The sequence below is a fragment of the Botryllus schlosseri genome, chromosome 12 (genome assembly GCF_051294905.1).
Source record: "Botryllus schlosseri isolate E-star chromosome 12, Bs_hap1, whole genome shotgun sequence".
Lineage (NCBI taxonomy): Eukaryota > Metazoa > Chordata > Ascidiacea > Stolidobranchia > Styelidae > Botryllus > Botryllus schlosseri.
Window position 1 is genome coordinate 19,952,860 of NC_137247.1, and position 13,211 is coordinate 19,966,070.

Below are 13,211 nucleotides of genomic sequence, written 5' to 3' on the forward strand. Positions count from 1 at the left end.
TTGAATAAAAATGATGCGTCGTAGGGATATGACTACAACCGAACTTGTTATGGATTTTAGGTTTTAGTGATTGTATGGACTCGTGTATGCTTGGCTGTTTTCATACTAATACTGTTTGAGTTGATTGGGTGAGTTACAAACGATTTACTTGACAAGGTTTCCTTGTTGGCTCCTTTGGAGTATGGTAAGATGTTAAAACATCGAGACGTAATACTATTTCCGATAACTCAATTGCAACGAAAAAATAACCAGATAGCTTGTTCAAGGTTTCGACAAATAGATTGAAATATTCCGAATTAACTCATCGCGTCACAACTCGATTGCGGTATGTATAAGCGGTTGTCAAGTTGGAAATGTTTTCAACAACGGACAATATTTCATTAATTGACTCTATTTTGTGTAGTAACACATTAAAATATCGCGATAATATTTACTGTAACTGACAAACGGAAAACCAACCCGCGAATAGAGTTGAAAGGTTTCATTACTTGTTTCAAATCAATATGCGTATAATTTCGAAATATGGGTGGGTTGAAAGTTGGTAGTCATGTTTGTCAATCCTATTTCAATTCACACTATACCAAAGTCAAAATATTTCGTTTTTGATTATCTCAGTTACCTGTAGTATATCTGACGAACGGATTTAAAGTTGGCAAATTACCAAAATGATTGAATATTATCGGGTTAGAGATAGTTGGTATTGATTCTATAAGTGTTAAAACAGCGGCGTGGAATGTGTGAATAATTCGATGCGGCTGAAAGTCGGCGTCAGTAATATTCAGGTTACGGTCGAATCAAAAGATCACGGTAAAAAGATTTCTCAAAGGATTAGAGTTGCACCGGATCAACACATTCGAATACGAATCAACTTGGTTTGTGTAGTGAGTTTCATTTCAAGTTGACAAATTGACACATGGATTGAATATTCTCATGATTCGTATCACGCAACTCAAGTCAACTACTGTTCGGGAGACGTGAAACATATAGCGATCGCGGAAAGTATCAAATTTTGGATATTCAAGTCACCGTCTGCGACGGTTCTGTTATTCGGTACTTATTACTTAATAGGTAATATTCTTATTATATCAGACTCGTGAAATCCAGTTCTGCACCAAACTACCAACATATTACATTGTAGCGATTGGAATGTATGTAACCACAAGTCACGAGAGATGGTTCTCTTGTGAGCGATCGTATGATTTTACAATTATTTCACACCTATTCGAGTATGCGGTAACCGCACAAAGGATTAGGGTTAGGACGGAAATAAGTGACAATTTGTTACTATTCAAGTTACCGACACTGGCGGTTCTGTTAGTCGTTACTTATTAAATATTACTAGCGAAATCAAGTTCTGTGACAAACTAATTACCGAAATATTACCTTGCGACCGATCGGTATGTCTGTAACACCAAGTCGTGAAAATGACTATATCTGAAGCATTACCCTGTGAGCGGTCGTAGGATTCTACAAATATTTCACACCTTTTTGAATAAGCGTTAACTTCACAAAGGATTACGGCTAGAATAGAAATAAGTGACAATTTGTTGGTATTCAAGTCTCACGGGTGGCGTACCGAAAACGTTAGCATGCGGCCGATCCCTATCTCTGTAACACTATCATGCGACCGGAGTCTATACCTGAAAACATTAGCATGCCGCCGTCGCCTATACCCAAAAGTACGAATCACGACCACGAGTTTTCAACACGAGTCACCGCCGCAGCCTATAACCGAAAGTACGAATCACCGCCGCGTCCATAAGAATAACGATATATTAAAGTCGCATTCACCGTAAACGTTGGGATCAACTCGAATCGGTGATATATAATAATTTGGGATATACACATTAACTGAGGCCCAATCACGTGACTATTTATCATACCTGATACTTCTTCAACACCGGTCGAGAGATGCGTATACCCGAAAGTACGAATTACCACTACGACACCGGTTGAGCGATCCCTATGCCGAAAAGGGTTACCGGTTCAACACGAGTTTCGAGGCACCGGTTGAGCGATCTCTATACCGAAAAGGGTTACCGGTTCGACACGAGTTTTGAGGCACCGGTTGAGCGATCCCTATACCGAAAAGGGTTACCGGTCGTGAGATGCCTATACCAACCCAGGCACCGGTCGAGCGGAAGGGGGGGTCAAAAGGGTCACCGTTTCAACACGAGTTTTCGAGGCACCGGTCGAGCGGGCCCATAAGAGCCCCTGCCAGGTCACGACCGATCTACTATACCACTTATGGGGCCTTTTGGCGACTCTTCTCGGTACTGTAGCATGTTGCGTCTCGGCGGAGACATCTTCACCACTGAATATAGGTATGTATTTTTTGTTATCCAAACGAGTGCGATTGAACAACTTACAGGTTGCTTGATTACAGCACCCGGATATTTCCAATAAGATCATATAGCAAAAATCATTTCTGTATTCATTGATTATCGATATAGTATGATTCAAAGAAAGTCGCGAATGATATAAACATGTCAACAAACGATGTCGGTAATAATAATTTTGACAACTGAAACAGAACCACCGTGTCTCCATTGAAATTAGCAAGTTAGTTGCTAAACAACGAGTGCCATAATCTGTTGCGTATCCATTCCCGGTTGCTGAGAACGTTCACGAAAACCTCGGGAGCTTCACCGCATGCGTACAAGCCAAAACTCGCCAAGCCAGCGAGATACCATCCGCACGATGTCCGGCTTTGACAGACCAGTGCGCTACCGGTAAAATAGGCCTGGAACATTTCATCATATTTTGTGATTGAAGTAGCGCTCGATCATACGCGGAAAGCTTACCGCACATTTGTATTCGGAGCTTTGTCCGGAGAAATCACCAACGCAGAAATGGTGTCGGACATCAGTTCGGATTCCATTAGCCCAGTATATATTCCTACAGACATCCATGGGCAAAACTTTTACGATGTCGCTTGTGATCGACACAGGTGGATACGCTTTTCGATCTGTGAAATAACATGCATTGAATTCACGGCATTATGTTCTTCAAACCTATCTATGGTATTCTACAGAAGCGAATTACCCTATAGGCCTACTCAAGGAGTTCTTAACTTTTTCAGCGCAAACACTTCAATATCCATGGGTGGTTGCGTGGACTTGCTTGCTCTGAAATCAGGAAGCTTGACTAGAAAACGACCATGCCTGTCGTCCAACAACCTAATTGCCAGTTCGGGTGAAATTATTCCGGTTCGTACTGTCCGTGTATAGCTATTTTAACCCTTGACGTACAAATAAGTGTGCACTGATGAGTGCCTGGGTTTCAATCCACGGATATAGGGTACCCTATAATATGCTCAATAGCGCATTTGGGCAAATTAAAATCGTTGGAGTGTGAGTGGTATGCTACTTGGAGGTAAGATAAGTTGGAAAGGCAGTAGATGAGGTGTGTCAAAGTCGACTCGGGTCGCTGGCGCGTTCAATAGTTTTGATCGCTCGCGACCGGACCTGTCAAATGATTCCAATATGTTACCTCGAAATCAGGGTCGTAACAGCACTTCGTCAGCCCCCCCCCCAAACGTTGGTATTGGGGCCCCCACAGGGTGGTAAACCTAACTTCCAGACTCGCCTCACGCTATTCGCTGTTTAACGATAATTATCATCATTGGCATTAGGCTTCCGTTTAGTGCAGGGGTGGGCAAACTTTTGAGCTCGCGGGCCGCATTCAACGTCTGAATCCATTCGCGGGCCGCACTATATAAAATTGAGATTATAAACCTAAACGCAATGTTGGTGTTTGATTATATAGTGAGGACATGGAGATAATGTATATGTTATTTAAAACAAACCAAAGATTGCTTTGATGATATCGTACACACGTCAGAAACAGTGGCGAGATTTCATAGGCTGGTCGACCTCAATAACCAATTTGTCAAAACTATAGAGATGAAAGTCGGTTGCCTCGATTCTTAAAACAGGATTGTAATTTAAATCTGTGAAGAGCGATCTGTTCATAGATTTACTAATTCCGCTTTTGGTTCAGTTCCAGGACACACAATGCTGACAGCATCATAGCCATTTTAGCTTCCAACACGCTTCTACTATGTGCAGATAAAATATGAATACCCCAATTCTACGCATACATATCGAATAATCTACCTAAGACACGCGCGAGTCGTTTTTTATAAGCACATCACGGAAATAATTAAAACTGGAGTGGCCAATCTGAAATCACATTCGTGATCCGAATGATGTCAATCTCGTTTAGGATTTCTGTGATGTTTAGCAGTTGAAACCTTGCGAACTGCGTGGGCCTTGAGATCGGGCTGTCGCGCCAGAAGTTACACATAAAAAATATAGTAAGATTACCCTAGAACAGTGGTTCTTTTCAAGACACGCCCCCCCCCTCTTATGACGGTGAAAGATTTCGCACCCCCCTTATCGTCATATCACAAAACGATACCAGGATGCTGGCAAACATAACGGATAGTTTTATGGCATGGAAGGTTACTACTGTGGATGATAGATTTTAAAATATGAAATTAACACTAAATGCAGAGCAATAATTAAGAATTGGCTTTAAATCGCGCGAAGCGCCAAAAAAAATTCCAGCTGCCTTTCAGATGGGAACGCGCGCCCCAGTTTGAGAACCACTGCGTTAGAATTATCATGGTGAAATATACTAAGTAAAAGTTTAGTCACGTCCCAGCAGTAATTCGAATTTTAGTAGGCCTACGCTTTTTATCAATATTTTTAATAAGTTTCGTTTAACTCTCGCGGGCCGCACAGAACGGTGTTGCGGGCCGCATGCGGCCCGCGGGCCGTAGTTTGCCCACCCCTGGTTTAGTGAGTAAACATTTCTGGCCTAATCGCGCGAGGTGCGAAAGAAACTCCATAATTCATGACTGAATCGGGCAAGATGATCGGGAAATGCATATATATTGCTATCTATTTAATCCTCTCTCTGCTCGCATAATCTGATTTAGCGGTACAGTTGAGTGAGGTGTGTTTGAAAAGGTAGGACCCCTCAATAATAATTAAACATATCCGGGTGTAAAAACGTGTTGGCAGAGAACGAAACAGCACTTCGTCCGGCCCCAAAAAACTTGACTCTTGGGCTCCTATAGGGTGATACGCCGACCCCCCATCACGTTGTTCGCTTTTGCCACGAAAATATATAGTTTTTACTGTTTAGTGATCCAGTGCAAAGCGCGAAAATTGTCGAAAATTCATGATAAAATCTGTCAATAATATCTGGAATTACATATATATTGCTAGAAGTTTCTGGTCCTCTCTGCTCACGTAATCAGATTTTCCGGTAAAGCTAAGTGATGACTCTTTGAAACTGAAGAGCCCCCAAATAATAATTAAACATCTTTGGGCGGGCGGACCCGTTGGCATGACTTCGTTACATGATGTTATTTCGTGATCTCCTGTCTGCTATATCAAAAATAAAGAATCGTGCAAATGTACTAAACTAAAAGATCGATCAATCAATCAGGTTTATTAATATTTTCATCGTTTCAAAACATCACAAGACTGCGATAGTAGTTATTATGATCAGTCGTGGTGTGCCATTGTGGGTTATGGGTGCGGCGGTGATTCGCCTGGAAACTGGTGGAGGTGACTCGCGTTTTTAGACCCCCCCCTCTCGGCGGTGAGTCGCCATGTGTTCGTATGAGTGCGGTCATGACTCGCCCTTTCAGGTATAGGTCGTGGTGGTGATTCGCCGTGAAAAATCGTGGTGGTGATTCGCCTTTTTCGATATAGGCTGCGGCGGTGATTCGCCTGTCATGTATTCTTACGGGCTCTCTGGTGATTCGCCATGTGTTCTTATGGGTGTGGTCGTGAATCGCCCTTTCGGGTATAGGCATCTCTCGCACGGTGTTGAATATGTATCAGGTATGGTAAATAGTCACGTGATTGGTTCTTAGTTAATGTATATATCCCAAATTATTATATATGACCGATTCGGGGTAATCCCAACGTTTACGGTGAATGCGACTTTCATATATCGTTATTCTTATGGCCGCGGCGGTGATTCGTACTTTCGGGTATAGACTGCGGGCGGCATGTCGTACTTTCAGCAAAAAGGGTGTGAAATAGTTTGCTAAATCTAGGAATCACTTGCAAGGTAATATTTTGGTAATTAGTTTACCACAGAGCCGGCGTAGACGGCGTTTCGAATACCAACAATAACCGCGTTCACATACTAACACTTCAAAAAGGTGTGAAATATTTGTAAAATGCTACGAGCGCTCACATGATAACACATCAGACATAGCCATCTCTCATGGTTTGGTGTTACAGAGGTGGGAATTGCGCACAAGTAATATTTTGATAATTAGTTTGTCACAGAACCGGCGTAGACGGTGATTCCAATACCAACAATAGCCGCGTTCACAAACTAACACTTCAAAAAGGTGTGAAATAGGTTGCAAATCCCGCGATCGCTGACAACATAACACCTCAGACATAGCGATCACTCGCGATTTTCTGTTACATACATACCGATCGCTCACAATGTAATATTTCGGTAATCAGTATGTCACAGAACTGGATTTCGCCGGTAAGATTTAATAGGTAACGAATAACAGAACCGACGCAGACGGTGATTCGAATACCGACAAATTCTCACTTATTTCTGATCCAACCTTAATCCTTTGCGAAGTTAACGCTTATTCAAAAGGGTGGTAGGTTTATGTGGCGGCAACGACTTTGGGTCACTTGGTTTCGATCCTTTTTGTAAAAGATTGTCGGGCAATGGTGTTATACTCTTCTGTAATGGTCGAGGTACGTGAACAAGTTTCCAATCAATTATTAATCGGACATACGACTTTGGTTTAACGAATCATAATATTTCTAAAATGCTTGCTGGTATCATAAGACACAAATCGATATTCATATCAATCAAGACCTTTACATACTCTGAGTTTTGTGATGGCATTTATTTCGCCCGATAGAAATGAACTTGTATCAATAGTAACGCGAAACGCATTCATCATTTTCTTTGTTGGTTGTTTTCGTGATTTCTTTGTCGGTATGCACTCTACAAATAATTTCTGCGTACTGAGTTAGGACGCGTTTAACGAATTTCATACAAATGGTTTTCGTGGTGGTAATGACTTTGAATAGTTTGGTTTTATGATTACAATTACTTTAGAAGTTTCGAATGATAATGTATGATCACAACTAACAACAATACAAACACATTTTGTAGATGTCAGTGTAGCACATATTTTGATTTTATTCATGCTGTGGGTTTTGTCTAGTAGAATAGGTTGCAGCCAGTAAAGATATTCAAAATTACTCCTGTGCTGATCAAAGTCTTAGAGTGTAACCTCGTAATGTTTTACATTTAGCACGCACAACGGCGAGTCACTGAAAGGGTTAAGTATTGTTCAGCCGCTTCGACTGGTACTCGATACCAAAAGTCATATTTTCACACTCTGTAAGGTACGGATGTTCCAATTCGCAGTCACAAATTCCTACAATAAATCGTATCAGTTGTTGGATTCAATAGTAACGATATGACATTGTGATGTACTAACTCCACACGTAGTCGTTTCAATTACTCGTTACGAATTGTGATATTAAAGCATTTTGTATCGGATGTTCAATGTATGAATAATGAGATTATGACATCTTTAGCGCTTTTTATCGCAAACGATAGATTTTAATAATTGTACTGGTTGTTGAATGTAATAATACCGATATTGTTGTTTCATCTTTAGTCTTGGTTACTGGAAACAATTACATTTGTAAAATATTTCCTGATATCCGCGATACGCAGAGTGATTTTTACCAAGGTGGAGTAATTTTCCTATCAAGAACATTTCAGACACGCATAGTTTTACAACTTAATATGTTAATAACAATTGCACTGAAAAGTTTGTTGCTGTCATAACATTTACCACAAAGCCGGGTCTAATTAAACGCGAATCATTTAATAATGAAGTAATGATCAACTATTACAAAATCTCATATGTCAAATCAATGTGTCAATCCTTATGTTTACAGCATGAGTACTTTGAATATAACACCAGCGTTCGATTGTAAGAAATGAATTCCCAACTACGTTGATCAGACTTTCAAATCTCATATACTCAAACATATTATGTTAATCTCAAGTCACCTGCACCGAGTAGTAATTACTTTTGTCTTACAAAATATATCGAGTAGAATCTCGCAGAATAGTAACGACTTTTACAGTTGAACAAAAAAGACGACTTGGCGGCATATGATTACAACCGAAATTGTTATGGATTATAGGTTTTAGTGATTGTATGGACTCGTGTATGCTTCGCTGTTTTTCATACTGATACTGTTTGAGTTGGTTGGGTAAGTCACAAACGGATTTACTTGACAATGTTTTTGTGGTTGACTCTTTGAATATGGTAAGATGGTAAGATGTCGAGACGTAATACTATTTCCGTACACTCAATTACAACAAAACATAACCCGATAACTTGTTCAAGATTTCTTTTGTTCCGAATCAATATGTGAATAATCAGCTATTGTGACAAGTGGAAATGTCGTGTTGAAATTACGAGCGGAACAGTAGGCGCTTGTGTAAATGCGAAGACAGCGAGATAGTGATCGTGTGAATAAATTAATCTGAAATACAACGGAGGGAAAGTTTGCGTGCATGTCTGACAAGCCTACTTCAAATCGCGATATGACAAAGTAGGTTGAAATATTTCGACTGCAATTCAACTTATCGCATTGCAACTCGATCGCGTTATGTGCAAGCCGTTGTCAAGTTGGAAATGTTGACAATAATGGGCGATATTTCATTGGTTGATTCTATTGTGTGTAGTAACACATTAAAATATCGCGATAGTATTTACTGAAACTCTATTTGACAAACGGAAAACTGGATTGCGAATAGAGTTGTAAGTTTCAAGGATTGTTTCAAAGTATAATCTTGAAATGTGACTTGATCAAAGTTGGTAGTCATGTTTGTCAAACCTATTTCAATTCATACTATGCCAAAGTCAAAATATTTCATTTCGGTTGATCTCAATTTATCTATAGTACATCTCGCGAATGGATTCCGACGCCCAAAAATAACTGGTTCGTTATGTCTAATGCATTATCCTGTCAGCGACCGTAGAGTTTTACAATTATTTCACACCCTTTTGAATAAGCGTTAACTTCGCAAAGGATTAAGGTTGGATCAGAAATAAGTGAGAATTTGTCGGTATTCGAATCACCGTCTGCGTCGGTTCTGTTATTCGTTACCTATTAAATCTTACCGGCGAAATCCAGTTCTGTGACATACTGATTACCGAAATATTACATTGTGAGCGATCGGTATGTATGTAACAGAAAATCGCGAGTGATCGCTATGTCTGAGGTGTTATGTTGTCAGCGATCGCGGGATTTGCAACCTATTTCACACCTTTTTGAAGTGTTAGTTTGTGAACGCGGCTATTGTTGGTATTGGAATCACCGTCTACGCCGGTTCTGTGACAAACTAATTATCAAAATATTACTTGTGCGCAATTCCCACCTCTGTAACACCAAACCATGAGAGATGGCTATGTCTGATGTGTTATCATGTGAGCGCTCGTAGCATTTTACAAATATTTCACACCTTTTTGAAGTGTTAGTATGTGAACGCGGTTATTGTTGGTATTCGAAACGCCGTCTACGCCGGCTCTGTGGTAAACTAATTACCAAAATATTACCTTGCAAGTGATTCCTAGATTTAGCAAACTATTTCACACCCTTTTTGCTGAAAGTACGACATGCCGCCCGCAGTCTATACCCGAAAGTACGAATCACCGCCGCGGCCATAAGAATAACGATATGTGGAAGTCGCATTCACCGTAAACGTTGGGATTATCCCGAATCGGTCATATATATTAATTTGGGATATGCACATTAACTAAGAACCAATCACGTGACTATTTACCATACCTGATACATATTCAACACCGTGCGAGATATGCCTACCTACACCCGAAAGGGCGATTCACGACCACACCCATAAGAACACATGAGAGCCCGTAAGAATACATGACAGGCCGCCGCCGCACCGCCGCAGCCTATATCGAAAAAGACGAATCACCACCACGAGTTTTCACGGCGAATCACCACCACGACCTATACCTGAAAGGGCGAGTCATGACCGTACCGATAAGAACACATGGCGACTCACCGCCGACAGGGGGGTCTAAAAAGGCGAGTTTCCAGGCGAATCACCGCCGCACCCATAAACCACAATGGCACACCACGACCGATCATAATAACTACTTGCGATACAATGAAAAGATAGGAAGGTGTCGAAAGAACTTGGAATAGCCTTTAATATCAAACACCCACCTCAGCCTAGGCGAAGTGAGGAAGAGGCATGCACACTGAATGAAAAGTAATGCAGAGAATGTAAGACGCAAGCGACAAAATGAAGTGGTATGTGGCGGAGGGGTCGATGATAGGTCGTGGTCCGGTAATCCTGAAAAGGATTTTGTGCGGCCCGCGACGGCATTTTGGAATTTCAAGTATTCAACAATATCTTCAGGTGCCATATACCTTTTTTATATACAAGATCCCAAAGTTCACCCTAAACCTACTATAAAGATCACTGAAATCTCGAAAAATTTCACTATCACATCAATTTTAAAAGCTGCCATGCAGTAGAAGATATGCTAACGTCACATTTCAAATTAATAATGATCAAACATGACCCTTGATGATTCGTGACTAAAAATTGTGATTTGGTTTGTTGCGACCTTCTCGTAAAATTACTCATTTGGGATTGACTGGGCGAGTTAATAAAAATGATTTGAGTTGAGTCAGGTCAAACGGTAAAATCAGAGAAGGATTTGCGACTCGGAACGGTGACTTGGTATTCCTACGGACGAAACAATCTATGAAACTGCTTGCGTTGCGTAGGATATGTAGCTAGGTCTGTATGGCTACAATTGGCATTCTGTGACCCCCGTGACGTATAGTTGATTACAAGTTGGGTGTTGTTTGTTCTCTTTATCCATTTTATTATCGGTGTCAAGAAAGGTATTAGGTAGGAAAAAGGTCGGTGTCGAGAAAGGTATTAGGTAGGATAAAGGTATCTACAACTGTTACACCAATGAATTATTTGCCAATTGGACATTTCTATTCCAGGGGTTCTTAACCAGGGTCCGTAGACCCCATCGAGGTATGAAGCACCTCACCAGGGTGCACAAGATGCATCGTGGAATTAGGGTTATATGCTGTGGAATATATTCTTGGCCAATTTAGTTAACTGGAAAATAGTATTGGCGCTATGCGCGGTTTTATGTGAATGGGATTTCTGATTTTCATATAGGTACCATCAGAAATTGTGTTGAAAATGGTCAGGGACAACGAGAAATCTCATTGGAATCATAGAGCGCGCATGATGCATCCTCTCCTATGCTGTCTATAACTCAATAATTAGAAGAATAAAAAGTGTGCCCCCCACGAAAACAATTTTATTCAAATATTTGATCATATGAATTTTTTCCGTGTCAAGCGTGAATACTACAATAGTAAATTATATATCTAAGATGATTGTGGAATGCCTGTCTACAAGGTCCCGTCAAAAAAGGCCTACTTGGAAATTATATTGAATATCCTCATTATTGATGCTGCGGCCCGCTGCATCATCAAAACTAGGAAATTGGCCCGCGAGCTCATTTGAGTTTGAGGCCTCTGATTTAGAAAAAATTGCTTGTACATGTATTTCGACTTGAATGTGGATATGCTCGACGACTGTCGGATAGCCGGCGAGATGCTGTTCCACAATTGGGGTCCGGCATACTTGATAGCGCAATGCGTTTTCTTGTATTCAGTCCTTATCATATGGTAGTTGTTCTTCGTTGACGCGCGTGTGCTGTACTTGTGCGCTTTTGTCTCCGATGTGAAGTAGTCGTTAAAATTTGAGGGACATTGTCCGCAACGGAACTGATACATAAACTTTGCAATTTTGCAAGCACGATTTCAAACTGGTATTTCTTCACTGGCATATATTGTTTCCCTGCGGGATGGTATTTGTCTCGTGAGGGTCAGATTGCCAAGACGGGAACATTCGGCGCCAGTCATTCAGGTGCATATATGGACAATTGAACCTATATGTATTTTCTATATATAACGAAGTTTTCGGTCAGCATCGGGGCAGTGCTTTTCGGCAAAGGTTAACTCGCTGCCGATCGTTATGGCACACTTCTTGGAGTCGTATGTTACATGGCTTTAAACTTTATATGTCTTGGTGCGTCGTGACGCGGTAATGGTCATCGCCGATATGCCAATTTCTATAATTCTTGCGTATTTTTTCTTGGGGGAGAAGTACCCAATAATCAAGGTATTTGGAGGTTGAGTTCGCACGTCACGCGACAATTTCTTGAAAAAGTCGCATAAATTTTCAAAAAATACTCTATAATTTAAGCTAATTCACGAAATAATTTTGGGCCCCTTCGAGCTCGCACCCCCCTCCCCAATTGGGGGGCTTGGGGTTCGGCAGTTACGGCCCTGCTAGAAATCCATACCCTTGTTTTTCACTGGACTACTTCATTATCAAACGCCATGCAAAATAGTAATTTTTATTATACCGCGAATCATATGGGCTCTATTCTAGTAAGATCGTTATTCGCAGACAACGGAATAGATTAAAATGCGATGATTGGTCGATTGAATACAGTTATAAACCACTAAATCAGAGTCTCTAACAGAGATGTAACTTTTAATATTTCTATGTTCCCCTTGCTTTAATCGTGATGCGTCGTTGGCCCTGCGTTGCATATTCGTGGTGAGGAATATAGGAGATTGTAAACGAGGGCTCTGGAATTTTGTTTTATATCACCAGTTCACCATTTGATTTCCCTGGAGACCGGCGCCGGGGCCTCTTGGGTCAGCGTGACATAAGCAGCAGTGCGATCGGAGATTAAAAAAAATATGTTCTTCGTGTAGCTATTATATTCTACATGTATTTTACATGCAACGGTTTCGGATTGTCGTTTTCGCCTCTGTGGTCCATTTCTCCAGAAAACTATAAACGGATTTTTCACTTTTTTGCCTCCTCCAAATGAAGTCTCAATTTCATTGCTTTGCTCCTGGTGGTTTCGTGCGTGAGAACTCAACACTGTCGACAGAGGGTTATACTGTGGCTGATGAAAATGTTCGACATTTACCTTCTTGAGGGTGTAGCGTAACCGCTCATTGATTACTCTATTGCCTCGATTGATTACTATTTCCCTCGCTGATTCGCCACCTCTTGTTGTGTCAGTCGCA

At 41.0% G+C, this 13,211-nt stretch overlaps 1 protein-coding gene and 1 long non-coding RNA gene across 3 annotated transcripts in view; one reads left to right on the forward strand and one right to left on the reverse strand.

Annotated features, from left to right (window-relative positions):
- Positions 1-13,211, forward strand: part of LOC145451878 (uncharacterized) — a 249,497-nt gene that overhangs the window by 111,641 nt on the left and 124,645 nt on the right. The gene's annotated exons all lie outside the window — the stretch shown is intronic.
- Positions 2,414-13,211, reverse strand: part of LOC145451869 (uncharacterized) — a 68,246-nt gene continuing 57,448 nt past the window's right edge. The window contains exons 14-15 of one of the 2 annotated variants that reach the window (XM_080330091.1): positions 2,805-2,968; positions 2,414-2,743 (exon numbers count right to left, since the gene is read on the reverse strand). In XM_080330091.1, coding sequence (XP_080186217.1) covers positions 2,564-2,743; positions 2,805-2,968 — 344 coding nt within the window. In that variant the 3' untranslated portion in view covers positions 2,414-2,563. Of the gene's footprint in view, positions 2,744-2,804; positions 2,969-12,601; positions 13,063-13,211 lie in introns of those variants that run through there. The other variant, XM_080330092.1, reaches the window with a different exon arrangement.